The following is a 20,290-nucleotide window of genomic DNA, read 5'->3' as shown; positions in this document are numbered from 1 at the left end:
CTCACCGAAGACACTTTATTATCAGATCACAAGTCTAGATTGCTGGTTTAGGGACTTTGGCAGCAGAGGGATTGTGGGCAGGGCTCATGGAGGGGGCAGAGCCCTCCTCCTGGGAGAAGGCAGGGAGCTTATCCTGGGCATGGTGTGGGGGGGCCTGGCCTTCGGCTCCCCATGTTCCGTGGAAGACTAGCTCGGCTCTTTTCTGCTTGACTTGCTTCTGCCCTCCCGGCAGCCAAGCAGGTGGCTCTCAGCTGGCGGCAGCCCACCGCCCACCGCCCACACAGCCTGTCCCTGCCCACTGGCCCTCATGCAGGCCTGCAGGCAGTCGCCCCAGCTTTCCCACAGTCAGCACCACCACCTGGAGGCTGCGGGCCCCACTTTCTGCACTCCTGCGTGTTGGATTGTTCTGGGTCCTTGTCACCCTGGTCCTGGGGCTCTGGCACGTCTGGGGCAAGTGTGTACTTGCTGGGGGATAGCCCAGGGCTGGGCTCAGGATGATCTCTGAGTCCCAGCACCACATAGCTTCCCCACATCGAGACTGTGGACCCTTCCCCACTCTGCCGTAGCTCCTGCATGAGGCCCAGGGCAAAGTCCCTGACCCTTAACTGGGCCTTGGTCTGCTTATCTCTAGTAGACAGGAGGACCCAGTCGTGGAGAAGAAAGAGAGCCTCTCAGGTGTCTAAGAAGTTGCTGCCAGAAAACAACCAAAGCATTGTTAGCATTGAATTCATTTCAGATGCTCCCTTAAAAGTCCAAGCTCTGATCCCCAGCAAAGAGGTCCTTCAGGACAAGGTCCCATTGGCCTTATTCGGTGCAGTCTCATTAGTCCATTGCCCCTGCAATTACCCCAGGATACACCCCCTCTCCTTGCCACGGGCTTGGGCCATAATTTGAGGCGCTACTCGGTCCCTGTAGATGCTGGTGGGCTGGGCCCGCCCAGCCCGTGAGCACTTGAGGGCCTGAGCTAGGGAGCAGTGAGGTGGTTCCCCACTGTCTCTCATCTCTTCCTCTGGTGACCCCTCCAGGCAGAGCAGAAACTTCTTGGTGTGTTCCGTTCTCCCTTTGGTGCCGTGGCTGCATGGGAACATCTGTGACCCGCTTTCTAGATCCTGTTTAATGGGCTGGCCGCCTCCAGGGAGTTTCCCCAGCCCTCACAGGAATCCCGGAGAACTGGATTCCAGAGGACACAAATTGGAGAAGTTGGCCTGAAGATTGTGCTGGAGGTGACAGGGGACAGTGTAGGCCTTGCAGGAGACCTCTGGTGCTGTGGAGCAGAGCTGAGGAGGGGAGGCAAAGGCCTTGAGGGGTAGTGTGTGCCCATCCCCCACGCCACCCGCTTTCTTACACCCTCCTCCCAGGGGGCTTCCTTTGTACTTCCTGGGGTCTCCCCTATCCTCGGAGAGGTTACGGTTTCTTAGATGTTGGTTTTTAGAAATGTTGGGGTGGTTTTTCTGACATGGGATGGGCTGGTGTGAATCTTGTCCCTAAAGAGCTTTCCTTAGGTATTCCCTCAGCTGGATACCAGGATTGGCCAGGGAAGGTCCTGCTGGAGAGCTCCTTCCCCCGACCCCCATCCTGTCCCACTGCCTTTCTCTCCATGGCCAAGGAAGCTGGAAGAGTAATTCTTGACCATTCTGCTCCTTGCAGGGCACCCAGCGGATCAGAACTAGAAGGGCTGGTTCTATGGGCTGTGGTGGCCCAGCGCAGGTGGGGGCAGGGAGGGGGGAGCAGGAAGTGCAGACCAGACGGAGAAGAGATGTGGCCGCTCTGGCTCCCGGGATGGTTCCTGGATTAGAGAGCCACACACTGCCAAGACCTTTCTTCCCTCTTTGCCAGGGGTTCCGTTCAGCTGACTGCCAGCTCCCCTTGTCTGATCTCCATCGCCAGCTCGAGGAAGGAAAGTTTTGAAAGGAGCCACAAGCCGCCTGAACTCTTCCATCCCTGACTTTCTTTACTCGAGTCCTGAATCTCTGCAGGGTTTGTGGTAGGATCTGTAATTTTTCAGGGCTCCTGTGTGTGTGTGTGTGTGTGTGTGTGTGTGTGTGCACGCGCGTCCACTGAAAGAATTGCATACCTGATTTCTGAGCTGAGGACTTTCGGGCTCTGAATGGGAACGCAGCTGTATCTAGCCATGTCGCACAGGCTCCTAGTGTCTGTCTCTGTGTTTCTAAGACCCAGAGAGCCCTCTGCTAACTCTGGAATGAACTTTGGCTGCAGATGAGTGGAATGTCCAGAGTAGGCCCAGGGAACCCAGGGATGGAGAGTAAAGTTCCAACAGTGAAGACTGAACCATGTAGGAATGCTTTAATTTGGCCAAGGGGATGCTAGAGAGGGGCTGGGTGAGGGAGAAGAAAGCATAGACAGTTGTTTTCTGTCTTCCCACACTCAGAACTAAGCGATAGCCACAGAGGAGGAACATAGATACGTCGGTTCATGATTCAGTGATGGGCCTGAGATTAGAGAAGCTTCTAGAGCTGTGCAGAAGCCAGGATCAGGTGGTTGTCTGATTGAGACAGGGAGCTGACCTTTCAGATACACCTTCCTGCTGGATTCATGATGCAGGGATGCTAACCTTCCCGGGTCCAGCTGAACCTCTGGCGGTGGGGGTGCGGGGGGTGGGTTGGTAGGGCAGCAGGTGTATGGAGCAAGGAGTGGGGGATGGGTCCCTGGCTGCAAAGCCGGTGGGATTTTGTTATGGGTACGTGCGGGTGTTGGAGGGTGGAGAGGGGCAGGGATCCTCTGAACACAAAACTCTGGAAGCCAAAGAGTTTAAGTCCGAATGGCTTCTTACTCCTTGACCCATTTCATTCTGAGAGGCAGTGCTGAAGGTCCCTTCCTCGGTAGTCCTAGAACTGAGTCCTCTTCCCTTACTAAAAACTATTAAAAGTTGGGATGCCGGAAGCTGGGGGCTCGAGACCCTTCATATTATTTTTTACCATCTTGTTTCACGGCTCTCCATGTTCCCTGCCCAATGAAGATGGGCCAAGACATGCGGAGCTTCCCTGCCTTGTGCCCCAAAGGGGTGGGAGGATTGAATTCTTTATGGGTAGGCCGGTCACCTTTGCTGGACGGTAAGCTCCCTGGAACTGTGCTGCGGTCACCTGACTGCTTCAAGGACGAGCATGGCGCCTGCCACATAGCTGGCCCTCGGTGGCCATCGGGATTCAGTTCTGTGGGTCTGGGTGGGAGGAGATGACCCAGACCCATCCGGCTGAGCAGATCAGAGTTGTTCCCAAAAGGTGCCCTCCCGCCAGGCAGCCGGAAACCCTCTCTGCCCACCGCCGGGATCACTGCTGGCCCCTGGGGCCCTACCTTCTCTGGCACAGGGGCTGAGCAGAGCCCACTGGCTGGCTGGAGTGTCCCCTCCTTTCTCTCTACCCTTTGACTCCAGACCATTGTGTGGCTCTGCCCTGACCCCGTTCCCTCCCCTGCCACCCCCCAGCCATCCTTTGGCAGCCCTGTGGACTCTTTGGTGCCTGGTGCCGTTCAGACCCCAGCACCGAGCTGCTCGCCCTTAAGCATGCGCTCTTCCTTCACCAGCTGACTGCCCGGGGCTGGGTGGGCTCCCTTTCCCCCACTTGCCTCTTGCCTTCCTGGCACTTCCAAAACTGCGGTCTGTAGGGTCAGACCTGGTGGCATATCTGAATTCCTGGGGAAGCTTGGCAATGGTCAGAGTCCAAGGACTCACCCTACTAAGTCAGACCCTCCAGAAGAGGGGCCGGGAATCTGTATGTTGGAAAAACTTCCCAGATGACAATCGGAAGCATTGGGATGTGGGGCGGTCAGATGTGGGCTCTGTATCAGATACTATTATTGTGTCAACAGTGTGCTAATAGCATCGTGTTTATGTAGGAAATGACCCAGTTCTTTGGTGATTCAGGCTGAAGGATTTAGAGGTGAAGTGCTTGCATCTTCCTTGCAAGTGGTTAAGCAGAGAAAGAGCGCGCGGCCGATGTGGGGAGGTGTAGACAGTACGTGCTTGTGGCTGAACTGGTCTCCCGGACAATTTGCACCTGCTCTTGGAAAGATGGACCTGAGAAGACACCGTAGTACTCAGCTCTCTCTTCCTGGATGGGCTGCAGAGATCCTGGTCCTTACCACCCCACCTCTTTCCTGGGACCTACATGCATTTTTTCCCAGAATCTGTGGGAGCCCTTGAGGACTAAGGGGAACAGAGCAATTTCTAATGTGTTAACCCAGCAGAGGCTGGCAGAGAGGGAGCTGAATTGGGGAGGGGGAGGGGGAGGCTGGAAGCACGAGACTCTGTTTCCTAAAATACTTTGTGTATTCCCACCCATCCCAGAAACTGAACTTTGGGGCTTGAGTTCTTCGAGGAAGCCAGCTCTCTCTACCTCCAGGTCGTTGGGCAGGTTGCTCCTGACTTCTGTCTTTTCCCCTGTGCCTGGCTGCTGCTCTGTACCTTCCCTCCACCTTCAGGGGTGGCTCTCCTGGTCCTGCGGGGGCTGCTGCTCGTCCGCCTCCTCACCTCGGATCCCTCACGCGCTGACCGTCCGGCGGAGTCCTGGCCGGGCACCAGGGGATGGTGGTTAGGGGCAGCTCGGCTTTCCTCATCTGAATTCCAGTTCTGGAAGAACTTCAAGAGCCAGGCCTGGGGAGCACCCATGGACCTTTTCTTCTCTTTCCTCCCAGGGCTGAGCCTGCCCCTTAGCTCCGGGATGTGGCTTGGGTGTCCTCTGAGAAATTTGACTCAAGGAAACCAGAGCGGGAAACCAGGCCCAGAGTGGGAAGGCACTTTGTGGGGTGGTCCTGTCTGTCCGCCCACCTGCCTTTACAGATGCCAAACCCAGCTCGGTGAGGTGATACCCAGTCCCGTGTTTGTAGGACCCCAAGGAAGGCCACCAGCTACTCCCTGATCACTGGTCTATTGTCTTTTGCCTACAAACTCTTTTTTTTTTTTTTAAATATTTTATTTATTTGACAGAGACACAGCGAGAGGGGGAACACAAGCAGGGAGAGCGGGAGAGGGAGAAGCAGGTTTCCTGTCGAGCAGGAATCCTGATGTGGGGCTTGATCCTAGGACTCTGGGATCATGACCTGAGCCGAAGGCAGAAGCCTACCGGACTGAGCCACCCAAGTGCCCCCCCCCGCCCTAGAAACTCTTGCCACTGGAAAGCGCTGACCTTACGTCCCAGTTCAAGTATGTTTCTCAGTGGAAATGAGGTGAATTTGGAACTTAAGGAACTTAATGGTGGTGTGGTGGGTGACAAGTCCATACCTATTTAATTCTGAATGTACTATTTTAAGACTATATTTGAGGTAGGTAAAGGGTGCTCTTGGGAGCATGAAGAAGTGGCCCAATGGCTCAGTTGATTAAGCAACTGCATTTGGCTCAGGTCATGATTATGGAGTCCCAGCGTCAAGTCCGCATTGGGGGCTCTCTGCTGAGCGGAAAATCTGCTTCTCCTTCTGACCTCTCCCCTCTCATGTTCTCTCTCTCTCTCTTTCTCTCTCTCAAATAAATAAATAAACAAACAAACAAATAAAGTGGCCCTTAGTCCAATCCGGGGGTTTCAGAGAACACGATGTCTGAGCAGAGTTTGAGGGGTGAGTTAGAGTCCCACAGGCAGAAAGCGGGAGGGAGCTGGGAAGGACTTGCCCACTGGAAGGAAGGATGTTGAACAAAATCGGAAAGGTATTGTGTCTGCGCCAATGAATGGATGAATGGCAGCCGGTGAGAGTTAGATGAGGCCGGTGATAAAGGATTTGTAAAGGAAGCAAATAGAGAGCCTTTGAAGGGGTGGAAGCAGGGGTGGGACGATCAGGTTTACCCTTTAGAAAGAGCCCTCTAGCTGTTCTGCGGAGAATGCCTTAAGGAGGGGCAGCTTAGGAGGAAGAACTGTTAGGAGCCCATGATGATAGCTCAGACTGGAGAAGATAAGGGCCCTTGGGACAGAGGGAGGGACTAGCTCCAGGAATGCTAATGAGGAAAAGTTGCTTCTTGATGGAGTCTTTGGTGACTGGCTGTGGGGGGCCAGGTGAAGGATGAATCTTGAGTGGCTGTCGGGTACCCTTTGCCAAGGTGGGGGACCAGGAGGGAGGAGAGGTTGTGGGAAGGGAAAGGACAAGGTGGTAGTTCAGTTTTGGACATATGGGTGGGCATATCAACTTGAAGGGCGAGATGCCCCTTTGGATATGCTCCAACACACGAATGGAACGAATAGGAGATGCGAGGCAAGCTTGCCCGAGCAGAGGGTGTTAACAGTGGCTGAGTCCTGAGTCAACACCAACATTTCAGGGGTGGCCAAAGGAAGAGCAGGCCCAAGAAGGATGAGGAGAACCAGAAAAAAGTGTCATGGAAGCCAAGGGAAGGGTCAGGGGAATGAAATGCAGCAGTCATGTCCGGACATACAGAGATGCCTGTGGAGGGGCACCTGGGTGGCTCAGTCGGTTTTTAAGCAGCTGCCTTTGGCTCTGGTCATGATCCTGGGGTGCTGGGATCGAGTCCTGCATCGGGCTCCCTGCTTAGCCAGGAGTCTGCTTCTCCCTGTGCTCCCTTTTTTTCTCCCCGCTGCTTGTGCTCGCTCTCTCAAATAAATAAATAAAATCTTCAAAAAAAAAAAAAAAGAAAGTCAGTCAGTCAGTCAGTTCTGTGGGACTGGATGGCCTGGACATCATTGCTGCTGCTGGTTTTTGTAGAAGGATGGGGACCGAAGCCAGATCACAGTAAACTGAAGGGTAAACAGGAATTGGGAAAGTTCATGTGTCTTGTGCTCTCGAGGAGCTTGGCTGGGAAGGAAGAACAGAGAAGGTATTGGCTAGAGGACGAAAAGGCAAGAGAAGGTGCTTAGGGTGTAGGGTTTTTTGTTTTTGTTTTTTATTCTTCCTTTTTAAGGCTAGAAACAGCCTGGACATGTGCTAAGAGAGAGACCCCAGTAAGGAGAAGAGGCGAAGGTACAGCAGAGGGGAGGGACTTCCGGGGGCTTCCTCCTGGAGGGGAGGCAGTGGATGGGGCAAGAGCCCAAGGAGGCTGTGCCTCAGCAGGAGGCGGGAAACCACTTCCCCTGAGACCCAAAGGAAGAAAGGGAGACTGTGTGCAAGTGTGGATAAACTTGTGCGTGAGAGAGGCAGGAAGTTAGATTATTTCCAATGGCTTCAGTTTTCCTCTTTATTATAATGGTGCCTGGTGAAGGCAAATTTTTATTTTATTTTATTTTATTTAATGAGAGAGAGAGAGAGAGAGAGGAGGCACTCATGGGAATAGGGGTTGTGGTGGGCAGAGAGAGAGAAATCTCAGTGCAGAGCCTGCCATGGGACTCAGTCTCACCACCCTGAGATAATGATCTGAACCCAAATCAGGAGTTGACAACTAACTAAGCCACCCAGACGTCTTTGTGTGTGTGTGTGTGTGTGTGTGTGTGTGTGTGTGTGTGTATTGCAGAGAAAATGGATGGAATTTAGGGTTAAAAGCATGGATGGGGAAAAAAAATGAAAGAGAAATGCCTTCTATTTGAAGTTGAATGGGGGGGTCTATAATCTTGTTTCTAAAATCATTTGATTTATCATTATTATTATTATTATTACAGTCATGAGTTTTGTATCATGGGTCTGGTCCTGCAGGTAAAAAAATCCTGAGGTGGTGCCCAGTAAAACTCAAGAAGAAGCTGTTCCTGTGAACTTCAGAGCCATCTCAGGGATGGACTTACCAACCCCAGACAGAGCCTCCAGGAAGGAAAGATTCGGGATCAGATAGGACTCAGGGGAGGGCAGCTCTCCTCCCTCTGCCTTGTGTTCAGCATGTTCAGGACAGAGCGATTATTCCTTCAGGCACCCATGACTAGAAGAAGGAATTTCTATTACCCAAGGCTGCCCAGACCCAGAAGTTTTCTGTCAGGGGTCCCACATGTGAGTGGAGAAGAGGTGGAGATAAGAGGACTCTCCCTGAGGTCACAGGCTCTGTGGCACTGGGTTGGGACAGAAGACTCACCAGAGGTCCAGCCTCTTTGGAGGTGGATGACAGCCCAGCCCTGAGAGCACAGGGAGGGTATGTGTCATGTCCCCATTGGCCTTGAGCTCCAGGGTAGCAGCATTGAGCCTGAGGTCCCAGAATCAATCTACTGATTAGCCTCAGGCAGCAACTGAAGCCCAGAGAGGGTCTCAGGCTGAGCCGCCCAGGGGGACAGAGACACCCCCTAGGGTTCCTGAGCATTAGCCTCATCCCAGGACTACAGGTGTTCAGGACACGTCCCAGCTGTGCTGGTGACAGGACCCCAATCACACTCGATGTCCCTGGTGTTTACTGCTGATGGGGATTCTGCCTCCTGGACATTGTGACACCAAGGACAGCGGGGTGAGCACAAGTTGACTTGACTTCCAGAGGGACAGAGAAGCCCAGAAATGGTGGAGAGTCCAGGAAACTGTACAACCAGAGAGGAGACGGCTGAGTGTGTGCGCGCATGCGTGACACCAAAAATGAGGTCAAGTGTAGACATCCCTAAGTCTTAACACTGTCTGAAATAAAAGTCTTGGTCCAGCCTGGAGCGTTTATCTGGTGTCTCCTATCTAAATACCAGGACCTTTTCCTGGGACAAGATTGGCAACTCCCAGCAGCTGTGTTCTGGGTATCTCCGTCTGCTCATCTAATTCCTTTGGATTTCAAATAGTAAGACTCCCTCTTACTCTCTGGAGGTAAAAAGTGATCAATAAAAAGTTGTTGAAGGGTAGGCAGACTCAGTAGGCGGAGAGTCACTTCGTATGTCCCCAGGCTGGGCTTGGGCTGCTCAGTCTTCAGGGAACTACTTAATGAAATTCACCAAGTCAGCCACGGCCCTCCAGGCCAAGGTTCTGTGCCCGGGCCTGACCCAGACACCAGGATCCTGGGCAGGTACCTCAGGTCAAGGGATACCTTTGTCCTAACTCATCTGGGACCTGATGAAATTTGCCACCCAAGTATCTACCTGAACCTTTTTCCTTTTGATGTTTTCAACTTTCAAGTCACAAGGAACAACATGCTTTGTGTTGATTACCTGCTGGGCAAAAGCCATACAACAGAATGAATCATTTGTGATAATTGTGTGAAATTGTGAACTTGGCTGCTGGCGCCAAGAGCCAGAAATGGCTACTTCACACCCTCCTTGCCTAATCTGAACCACATACACACAGAAGTCTGTGGTTCTCAGCTTCGGCCATAGACAGAATCTCCTGGGGTTTTAAAAAATACCACTGCTCTACCGCAGACCAGTGAAATTAGAATCTCATAAGCACACCCAGCCATCAGTACTTTTTAAAAAGTGCCCCCAGTGTTTTTGATGGGTAACCAGGGTTGAGAACCACTGGGCTAGGCGAGCCTTATCCTGACAGCCATTCGTTCAGTGCCTGTCTTCCTGTCATGGGCTCTAAAGAAAAGGATACCAGCACTAGAGTGCATGAAGGGGGCTGCTTGTAGCCGGGACCAGCTGGCCTGGGAGCCTTGCCTTCCTGCCCGGCTTCCTGAGGGCCGAGGGGAATCCATATGGCACACCTGTTATTCCTCAGGTACCCCTGTCTCACCTTTGGCCAGGCTTTGTTTTTTATGGCTCATGTTGGTCTGTTTGGGGAAGATCTTAGTGTAGGCTGAGTGGTCACGAGGTCTGTTTCATTGGACTGTTTCACTTTATAGCTTTTTTTTATTTTTAAAGATTTTATTTATTTAACAAAGAGAGAGAGATCACAAGTAGACAGAGAGGCAGGCAGAGAGAGGGGAGGAAGCAGGCTCCCCACTGAGCAGAGAGCCCGATGCGGTGCTTGATCCCAGGACCCTGGGATCACGACCTGAGCCGAAGGCAGAGGCTTTAACCCACTGAGCCACCCAGGCACCCCAGCTTTATATCTTTATTGAGGTATAATGGACATATAATAAACTGTACCTATTTAAAGCATACAGTCCCATAATTTGTGACATCTATAAATAGCCATGAAACCCTTGCCACAATCTAATGAACATATTTGTCACCCCCAAAAGTCTCCTTTAAGCTTGTCATCCATCTCTCTTTTCCCCCTTCCCAGATAACCACTGATCTGCCTTCTGTCACTGTAGGTTTTCTTGCCCAGGATTTTATATAAATGGAACCCTACGTATTGTTACTTTTTTGTCTGGCTTCTTTTACTCAGTTATAGTTATTTTGAGATGCATCTGTAATTCATTACTTTTTGTGGCTGAGTTAGTGCCATTTTGTGGACATAAGTGCATTTTTTAATCCATTCCCCTGTTGGTGGACAGACCTGGGTTTCTGGTTTGGGGCTGTGGCAGATAAGGCGGCATGAATATGTATATATGAGTCTGTGCAGATGCGTGCTTTTGTTTTTCTTGGGTAAGTGACTGGGAGTGGTATAGTCGAGTCATGTGCTAGGTAGATGTTGGCCTTTTCGAGAGGCTGCCTGTTTCCCGAAGTGGTTGTCCTATTTTGCGTTGCCCACCAGCAGAATATGAGAATGGTCCTCTTTTTTTTTTTTTTAAACTTTTTTAGATATTTTATTTATTCATTTGAGAGAGAGAGATAGCACAAGTAGAGGGAGAGGCAGAGGGAGAGGGAGAAGCAGACTCTCTGCTGAGCAGGGAGCCCGATGCAGGACTCGATCCCAGGACCCTGGTATGGCCTGAGCGGAAGGCAGACGCTTAACCGTCTGAGCTACCCAGGCGTCCCTTGAATGGTCCTCTTTAAATGGATCGAAGAGCCCCTATTGCCATCTCCTTTTGGCTGATGCAGGGTGCCTCCTTCTTTCCTCGGGGTGCACAGGAGAGGGAGGAGGATGGGAGCGGGGGACCGGACATCGATAGATGAATGGAAAGATGCGTGGATGGATTCGGTCATAGAGCTGTCTTGGTATCTCTCTTTGTCTCCATCCTTCTGTTTCTTTCTGTGTGTCGTAGGCACTTAAGAAGCAGGCACCCAAATCCCATCATTCATTCGAGTCTTTTCGTGGTTGGATGACTGATGTTTTTTACCCCATGCCTGCAGGTGCCCAGACACCATGCCAGAATCCTGTACACCTGACACTGGGAAGAAGTAGAAGACTTCCTTGACTCCTCCATCGCCCATCCTCACCATGTCTTCGACTCAGGGCAATGGGGAGCACTGGAAGTCCTTGGAGTCGGTGGGCATCAGCCGCAAAGAGCTGGCCATGGCCGAAGCCCTGCAGATGGAGTACGACGCGCTGTCCCGGCTCCGGCACGACAAGGAGGAGAGCAGAGCCAAGCAGAACACGGACCCCTCGCTCATCAGCTGGGACGAGCCCGTCCTAGACTTCTACAGCAAGCCGGCAGGAAGGCAGAAGGACCTCAGGCTCTTACGCGGTCTTTCTGGCTCTGATCCTACCCTCAATTACAACTCACTCTCCCCGCAGGAAGGGTTATCCAACCACTCTACCTCCCAGGGCTCCCAGCCTGGCCCGGATCCCTGGCCCAAAGGCTCTCTGGCTCGAGACTATCTCTACATCTTTGATGGTTCAGATGAGGGGCTCTCTTTGTCCCCTGGGGACCTAGGACCAGCGGACATAGATGGCTCTTCCAAGAAACTGTCCCCACCTCCTCTGCCTCCCCGCGTCTCTATCTGGGACACCCCTCCGCTGCCTCCCAGAAAGGGGTCTCCCTCCTCCTCCAAGATCTCCCAGCCCAATGACGTCAACACGTTCTCTCCCGTGGAGCAACCTGCAGGAAAACTGCTAGGGCGCCGCATCCTAGAGGAAGAGGGACTGGGGGGTGGGGGTCCGGGGCGCCTCCTGGGGCCTGTGGACTATGACGGTATCAACGACGCGATCACACGGCTCAACCTAAAATCCACCTACGATGCGGAGATGTTACGCGACACCACGAGGGGCTGGAAGGAGGGCCGGGGGCCCCTGGACTTCGGCGGCAAGGACACTCCTGGGAAGCCGGTGGCCCGGAGCAAGACCATGCCCCCTCAGGTGCCGCCGCGCACCTATGCCTCCCGCTATGCCAATGGGAAAAATACGACCTCGGGCAAGAACCGCCGGATTTCCGCCGCTCCGGTGAGGACCTCCTTACATTCCTTCTGCCTTTCCAAGCGCCATTCGGGAACAAAAGGGTAGTCCTCTCTTCTTTGTGGTTCCAAATCCGGATCCGCTCCCCACTCACCCCTCTGCTCCCTGGGCCCTGGCTGCGGAGAGGAAGAGGGGCACCAGTGGAGCCATGGCTCCTTCTCAGGGCTGAGTTTTGTACCCAGACAGTCCTTGCGGGGGGCAGGTGTCTCAGTTCTTAGCGTGTGCTCGCTTCATGAGGTGAGGACGGAGCCGGGCTGAGGGGACTCATGGTGGCTCGTGGCCTAGTGGCCTTGTGGACTGGAGCAGGTTGTTTCTGCTGCTTTCTGACCTGCTTTGCCCAAAGCGCTGTGTGATGAGGAGGCTCAGTCGTGGCATTAACCAGTGTTTAGTGCTCGCTGGTTACCAGACCCCGGTCCAGACTCCTCAGCAGCCCTCCTGACAGTCCAAGGCACACAGCTCTGGTCCGTCTTGTTCTGGAGCTTGCTGGTTCCTGCTTTCTGTCTCCCTCTGTTTCCTGTCTTTCTGTCTCTCCATTTCTCCCCTCCTCTGTCTCTGCCTTTTTCTTTCTCTCTGCTCTCTGTCCCTCTGCTTCTTTTTTTTTTTTTTTTTAAAGATTTTATTTATTTATTAGACACACAGAAAGAGATCACAGTAGGCAGAGAGGCAGACAGAGAGAGCTGGGGAAGCAGGCCCCCTGCTGAGCAGAGAGCCCGATTCAGGGCTCGATCCCAGGACCCTAAGATCATGACCTGAGCCAAAGGCAGAGGCTCAACCCACCAAGCCACCCAGGCACCCCCCAGCCTTCTGCTTCTATTTCTGTCTCTCCCTCTGTGTCTCTGCCTATCTCTCTCTCCTCTCTCTCTTACGCGGGGAACTGTCCAGAATAAAACTTACCGTCTTGGCCAATCTGACATGTACAGTTCGGTGACATTAGCAACAATCACGTTGCGCTGCCGTCTCCAAGGCCACGTGCTTTCACAGTGAAAACATTTAGAAAACATATTTGTACACAGTACAAAATAGCAAAGTGTCCACCCAGAAGGATGGGGGAGGTCCCAGGATAGCTTTGATCTTTTTTTTTCTGGTTTAGAAGATGTCCGCAGCATCTCCATGGTGGGGGACCTGAGGCCCCTTGGAGTTTCACTCTTGGGTCTGGAAGCCCCGACCCCAGAGGGAGTCAAGAGGTACCCTCACGGCCGGTGCCTTCCGTAGGAACAGCATTCCACTTCATTCCATCCCTGTTTCCTCCTTATCCATTGTCTAAGGGACACGGGGACTTTCCTGCCCTGTGTCCCAGCAATTGGGATCCTTCACAAATCTGGGAAGGCCACGTGGTCCTTCCTTCCTGTGCTTCTGCTAAGAGAGTCCCCCAGAGCAGAGTCAGCTTCTGGGAGAAGTCACGACTGTGGAGCTCAGGGCTTTTTAAAGGCCCTGCTCGGAGAGGTGGGGCTGCTCCCGCTATTTATAGGGACGGGGAGATTCCTGTTCCCAGCTCCCAGTTCCTCACCCGGAGCCAGGCCTGCTCGGAGTCAGGCCACCCGGGTAGGTGGTCACGTCTGTTGCTCCCTATCTCTCTTGCCTCCTTCCACCACCTCACCCTTCCCCCTAACCCCTGTGTGTCACCAGGGTTCTGAGAGAGAGCGTGGTCCAGAGTGTCCTGGGCAGAGCAAAAAGCTCCTGCCGGTTCTTAGGGGGGAAATGCGGCCTTGGTCGTCCCCCGCTCAGCTCGGGGCAGGGGCTCATCCCACCATGCGGGGGGACCTCTCGGGCCCCCGGCCCATTCCGCCACCCCGCCTCCACCGGGCTTCCAGCCGGAGGGACCCTCCTTATCCCAGGCCTGCGGAGCCAGCTCTGGAAGTGGTTGGCTCCGAATGCCAGCCTGGTACCCCCGCTGCCAGCCTCCGCCCGGCAGACTCCCCCAGCCAGCATCGGGCGATGGCACCAGGGCCTGCCAGCAGGGCAAACGTAAGTGGCTTTTGTTTTCTTATGGAGCCAGGGAGTGGTACTGAAGGGCATGAAAATGGCCTTCAGTAGCTACTCTGTTCTCTCTCCCCCTCGCCTTCCCCTCCTCTCTGTCTCTCTGTCTCTGTCTCTGTCAGTCTCTCACCCTCACTTCTGTGGGTTAATTGCTGACAGTGGTACTATTGTGAGAGGGACACAGGCTGGAACTTGGCAGAGCAAGGGCCTCACATGCCAGCCGCCCCCGCTGCGGCCCTCCCCTCTGCACCCCTCCACACTCACCCTGGGAGCAAGGCTAATGAGAGGGGTCACTCCGAGGAAACAATTTGGATATTCAAATGAGGAGCTCAGTTGCTGCCATCTGCCCCTAGGGGCGGGGAGGACATGAGAACACGAGAATAGCCTCGGGAGGGCGAGAGGTGAGACATATTGCTCTGTGCACAGGCCTGAGCTCCCCGGAAGCAGCTGCTGGCAGAGGCCGCCTCGCCCGGATGCAGGCTGGGGCTCCTCTGAGCTGCGGCTTCATTCCCATGGGGCAGCCTGTCGGGCAGAGACCTGCCAGGCCCCAGCTCCCCCCACCACTTCCTCCTGCCTGGGGCCCAACTGCAGGCCTTGCTGGAGGGCTGCTTCTCGGTGACTGTAGGCAGCTCTGTGTGGGGAGACAGATCGCCCTCTCATCTGAGAGAATCCGCACCACCACGCACAGGTTCTCGGCGAGGAAGTGGGGCCCAGGCAGTCTCCCTGACATTCCAGCCCATCAGACCGGAAAGGCTCTTGGGAGCCAGGAGGAGCTAAGCCTTGTCCAGGTTCTCTCCTGCCCAGAAAGTCGCTCTGATACTTTCTTCCTCAAATAGCATTGACCGAGAACATGCACGTGTGTCTGAGTCACTGCCTCCGTCTGGGGCTCTCGGTCCCTCTCTGCTTTGGGTCCCTGGGGCCTGCTGTGGATGCCAAGGCCTTTGCCCCAGGCCCAGCCTCCCTGGGCACTGTTTGGGCAGCCCACTGGCCCAGGCCTTCCACACTGGGATGGGGATGCCTGCAGAGCTCTCCGCCACGCCCCTGGGAACACCCCCCAGGGAGCCAGCCCCGGGACCAGCAATGCTATGTGCTGCCTCACCTGGGTTGAGCTTATGGGTTGCTGTCCCCTGCCCGCCCCGCCCCATCCTGGAAGACGACGAGGTTTGGCCACGTTCTCATCCATCCCACCCAGACTTCGAACCTCAGCCAAGGCTTCAAGTTCTCTTTTTCCACTTGGCTCCCAGGCTCCTAGGACCGCAGGTCAAGATATTTCTGGATTTCCCACATTTTTCCTGCACCCCTGAATATTCAATGCGTAAAAAGCCTTTACACCCAGACTTTCAGGGTTTAGATCTGGGAGCGACCTGTGGGAACGGGGTGCCGTGAGGGAAAACGAGCTGAGTCAGCGGCTCTTTTCTTAAAGGCGGACTCGCGGCGCCATGCTGTCGCCAATGGCCATGAATTGTTCGAGGTCTCAGAGGAAAGAGATGAGGAAGTTGCTGCATTTTGCCACATGCTGGATGTGTAAGAGTTAAAGAATGGGGTGTCGGGGAGGGCTCTGGGGGCTGGGGAGGAGGGCCAGCCTACTCAGAACTTTCTCTAGGAAGGAGGAAGAGCCATACGGAGTCCATCTCCATTCACGGCTGTGGGGTGCTTCCCACAACAGGTGTTTGTGGGCTTTTTGAAATCTTAGAAGTTTCACATTTTGGGCAAAGTTCATGAACCCTCGATTGAACAGACAAGTGATCCCAGTGGCTTCAGGCTCGGTTGCCCCCAGGAGCAAATGCGCCTTGGATGGAGCAAAGCGAATATTACACGGAGCTAAAAGAGAAAGGAAATGGAGCCGGGAGAATTTCCCATTCGATTTAGCCCAGAAAGCTTTGTCCCGGTGGAGCTGTCCCTACCATGCCATGGGGCTTGGGAACCATTTTGTAACTGTAGCAAATGTGTCAAGTACATGGTTTCCCAGAGCGGCTTCCCTACTGCTCCCATCCTGGACTGCAGACCTGGAGGGCCGGGCTGCGCAGGGAGAGAAGGGCCCTTGTCCTCAGGGTGGGAGGGTCCCAGCAGGCGTCTTCTCGACTGCTCTCTTTCGAAGGCACAGCGAGGGTCCTTCTCCCTCTCTTCCTGCACAGCCTTCGCTCTGGCTCCGACATCCAAGACTACTCCCTCACCGGATATGTCTGGAGCGCTGTGACCCCGAGCCCAGAGCACCTCGGGGATGAGGTGAACCTGAAGGTGACCGTGTTGTGTGATAGCCTACAGGAGCCGCTCACTTTTACCTGCAACTGTAAGTGGGAAGAGCCGAGGAGCATCCCATGAGGTGGGGCAGGGATGCCCGAGATCTGGACTCTAGGATCCTTTGACCTCCAGTCCCACCCAGCCTGTGGCCCTGATGAGGGGCAATGAGGACACTCCTCTAGGGGACTGGCTCTAGGGCCAGCTTTGGGGGCCCATGGTCATTCTCCCCAAGCCGAAACTGTGTGTCTGCCTGCTTTATCTGGATAGCCGTGGCGCTGGAGAATGCTTAGCCAGGAATAGGCAGTCAGCGTGGGGACACCGAGCTCCACCTGTCCTGGCTCCCGCAGCCCCCCCATCACTGCTCCCCTGCCCCACCCCCCTTGCAGGTTCTTCCACTGTAGACTTGCTCATCCACCAGACGCTGTGCTACACCCACGATGAACTGAGGGATGTGGACGTGGGGAACTTTGTGCTGAAGCCCTGTGGGCTGGAGGAGTTCCTGCAGAAGTGAGTGAAAACTGGGGAGAGCGGGTAGGAAGGGGCACCTGCCTACTGGGTGGTAGGGTTGTCAGGGGGCTTCCTTGGGGCAGTGCTGCGCTCGAGGCCTGGGGCCGGCAGCCCCTCCCTGATCCCACAGCTGCTTTCTGGGCACACGCACAGCCACGTCGCACTTTCCCCAGGCACTCTGTCTTCCAGCAGGGCTGGCCGGCTTCTGAGCCAAGTCTGCTGTGGAAAGAGCTTGGAGCTGGGACCAGGCAAAGACCAAGTCATATCTGCTTGCAGACGTCTGCGTGAAGAGAGATGCGGGTGTGGGGCTGAGGGGGACAGTCGCCTCGACTGTCAGAGATCTGCTTCTCTTAGATTGTGTCTTTATGGCCAGGGGCAGATGGAGGACTGGGCAGAAGTACCCTTGGGAAGCTTAGGGGAGAAATTACAATTGCTCCCTCTTCCCTGTTTCCCTGCCAGTAAGCCTTTCCCGGAGCAGCATGTGCGTTCCTCAAAGGCTTGCCTGCGGCTTCTCTCCATCCATGCCCTGGGCAGCAAGGCCGCCTCCTGGAAAGTCTGATGTGCATCAGCTACAGCTATGCCCTTTCCACTGCCCTGGGGCTCTGGGTGCTGGGGCGAGGAGGAGGGGGTATACCCCTTAGGGGGTGGGGCTGTGGGCAGGCTCTAGAATCAGCCAGAAGAAAGCAGATAAGCAAAAAAGAGATGTGCTCTCCTCCCCAAACCTCTGACTTGCCTACTGCCCACTTCCCCTGGCCACTAAGAGAAAGCAGGCCCTGGCGGTGGGGAGAGGAGGAGGCTGGATCTCAGTTCATGGGTGCTTCGCCAATGGCCTGATTGGTTCTTGACTGGTTTCTTCCACCTGGGGAGAGGAAGGGTAGGGCCCTGCAGGGCGCAGCCCCAGGAGCCCTGTTAGGTGTGTTCAGTCTGTATTCACTTTTCCTAGAAGAATAAGAAGGGGTCCTAGACTCAGGGTCACCTGGCAGAGAGCACCCCAGGCACTGTTGGGAGGGGCATCATGGGTCACACAGATATGGTCGGTTTGGGTGGTGGCTTGCCACCTACTAGATGTAAAACCCTGGTCCTCAGTTTCTTCCCTCAGGTGTAGTTAGGATTGAACGTGAGAATGACTCGGTGAGCAGGGAGGGGCCAGCCCAAAGGGAGGGGAGCGTGGGGATCCACATCAGCTGGATACTCTCATAGTCCTTGAGCCTGCAGAGCCAAAGATGGTGGACCAGCTGTCAGGTTCTGACTTCCTGCCAAGACCTAGCTGGAGTGCTCATGGTCAGGTGCAGCCGGTCAGTAGTCCCAGGGTCATGCCCCTCCCACTCTGAGCTGAATGCACACAGACCAAGGCCTTCCACAGAGAAGGTCAGTTAAGTCCCCAGGGGACCCCAGTGTCTACGACTCTTGGTCCCAAAGCCCCCCTCTTCCTCCGAGGCTCTTCTCTTCCCTCCCACCCAGCAGGAAAGCCTGGACCCCTGAGCACCAGACAGCTGCCTTGGGTGGGCGTGGACAGACCCTCAGGGGATTCCAGAAAGCTGCTGGCTTGCAAGGAAGCCCTGTGGTTTCCTACCCTGGCCCAGGAGGGCGCATGGCTGAGGGGGCGTGGTGGGTCCAGGATGCAGGCTGCTCTCAGATAAGAACCTTGAGACGGCCCCAGGGGAGGGCTGGGTTTCCTGCTGCCTCCCCCACCCCCACCACACTCTTCCTTCCTCGTGGGGCGCTCCCACCAGACCCCCCTGCCCAGCCTCTCCACCCCCAGAGTTTAGCTCTGGCTCAGCCTTGTTAGGCTGAGGCCTAGATCTGAGGCTTGGCCCCTTGGGATGTGGAGAACTCCTTCAATCCCAGCTGGACCCAGACTGGTCTGAGGCCACCACCTCCTGGGCTTCTGCACAGGCTCCTCCCCTTTGCTCCTCTCCTCTCCCCTCCATTTCTGGCCTAGATTCCCAGCTCTGCTGAGGAAGGAAGTCCCTTTCCGGCTTCTGTTACCCAGCTGCTGGGACCCGGCCCAGGCCCGAAGTGCTGGTCTGCAGGACAGACTCCCTCTGCCCCTTCTCCTGAGTTTCCTTTCTGACGCGCATGTGAATTGGGAGGGAGGAAAAGGCTGGGTCACGGAGGGACCCCCAAGGCCTCCACTGAGACTCAGGTCGACATGGTCTCACGTGTTGTCGCTCGAGCAGTGAATGGCCTGCAGTGGGTGTTGGTCAGGAAGTCTGTAGAGATGTGGGTCATTATTCACAGTCGTGGAGGAATGGGAGAGGCAGAATTCTTTGGGCTTGGGAGTGACACACCTAGAATCTTGGCGGGTCTTTCTGGTTGGCCTCAGCATCCCAGTCGCTGGCGGTAGGAAACGGGGAGGGAGGCTGAGGACTGCAGGGTGGGGAGACTGTCGCTCAGTGAGCTCCGCGCCCCAGCCGGAGCGCAGGTAACTTCCAAAGTGTCCTGTCTACCAAAGCCAAGACAATGGGGTTTAATCACCGCCCCCCACCCCGAGAAGTCTCTGTACCCCCATTCCAGAAGGCCAACCCCTGGAGCGATCAGGGATGATGATACAGGTAATAAATGCCTAGGAAGGTCAGCATTAGTACAGACCAAGGTTATGTGTATCAGGTGGCTTTTCTTTAGACAGACCTCCATTTCTTTCCCTGAGCTCTACAATGACATTTTCCAGGAGCCCAGGTAGTACCCCCTCACTGCCCGCTTCCTCCTATTTCTCTCTCCCCGAGGTTAAAGTATATATCTCCCTTCGCACTAAGTTCCCACGGTGCTAATGGTCTTGCCCCCTGTTCCACCAGCAAGCATGCCCTGGGCAGCCACGAGTACATTCAGTATTGCCGCAAGTTCGACATCGACATTCGGCTACAGCTGATGGAACAGAAAGCCGTACGCAGTGACCTGGCCCGGACGGTTCGTGTGGGGCAGGGGATCGGGGAGGGGATGGGGAGATGGAATGGGTCTAAGGTGATACGGAACACATTCTGTGGGAGTAGGGTAGGAGCTCTGGGTCGGGATAAAGGTACCACTCCTCTCTGAGTAGGATAATTCTTACACAGGTGAATGATGACCAGAGCCCCTCCACCTTGAACTACCTCGTCCATCTGCAAGAGAGGCCAGTAAAACAGACCATCAGCAGGTGAGTGTGTGTGTCCTCTTGGATGTGGGCCAAATAGAAGCTGTGAAGGGATCCCAGCGGATACCTTGTTTGCCTTTCTGCCAGGCCAGGGGTCCTTAAGGTGTCTGGGGTGAGACCCAAGATTATTCTAGAAGATCCCCACTCTAGGGGATGCTACATCTCTTCCCTCTAGCACTTTGCCATCATTCTCCAGGTGAGGGGTGGTGAACCTGCAGAAAGAGTGGGAGCCCCTTTAAACTAGAGCCTGAATCCTGAGCTGTGGGGAAGGAGGGACATACGGGTATCCCAGTACCCTGGGTCTGTCCTGACCTCTCCTACGACTTTTCCCTGTCCCCAACTCCCCAGGCAGGCCCTGGATCTTCTGTTTGACACATACCATAATGAAGTGGACGCTTTCCTGCTGGCTGATGTGAGTATCCATCGTGGGGCCTGCCC

The 20,290-nt window shown here is 54.8% G+C and overlaps 1 protein-coding gene across 3 annotated transcripts in view; it reads left to right on the top strand.

Moving 5' to 3' along the window:
- The window catches only part of PIK3C2B (phosphatidylinositol-4-phosphate 3-kinase catalytic subunit type 2 beta), a 64,269-nt gene that overhangs the window by 10,984 nt on the left and 32,995 nt on the right, over window positions 1–20,290 (top strand). For 2 of the 3 annotated variants that reach the window (XM_032319151.1, XM_032319150.1), the window contains 7 exons: window positions 10,956–11,985; window positions 15,398–15,498; window positions 16,110–16,264; window positions 16,602–16,722; window positions 19,518–19,629; window positions 19,776–19,855; window positions 20,201–20,264. In XM_032319151.1, the coding sequence (XP_032175042.1) occupies window positions 11,044–11,985; window positions 15,398–15,498; window positions 16,110–16,264; window positions 16,602–16,722; window positions 19,518–19,629; window positions 19,776–19,855; window positions 20,201–20,264 (1,575 nt within the window). In that variant the 5' untranslated portion in view covers window positions 10,956–11,043. Of the gene's footprint in view, window positions 1–10,955; window positions 11,986–15,397; window positions 15,499–16,072; window positions 16,265–16,601; window positions 16,723–19,517; window positions 19,630–19,775; window positions 19,856–20,200; window positions 20,265–20,290 lie in introns of those variants that run through there. The other variant, XM_032319152.1, reaches the window with a different exon arrangement.

The sequence above is a fragment of the Mustela erminea genome, chromosome 17 (genome assembly GCF_009829155.1).
Source record: "Mustela erminea isolate mMusErm1 chromosome 17, mMusErm1.Pri, whole genome shotgun sequence".
NCBI classification, from domain to species: Eukaryota; Metazoa; Chordata; class Mammalia; order Carnivora; family Mustelidae; genus Mustela; species Mustela erminea.
This window is presented reverse-complemented; position numbering and strand designations above follow the sequence as displayed.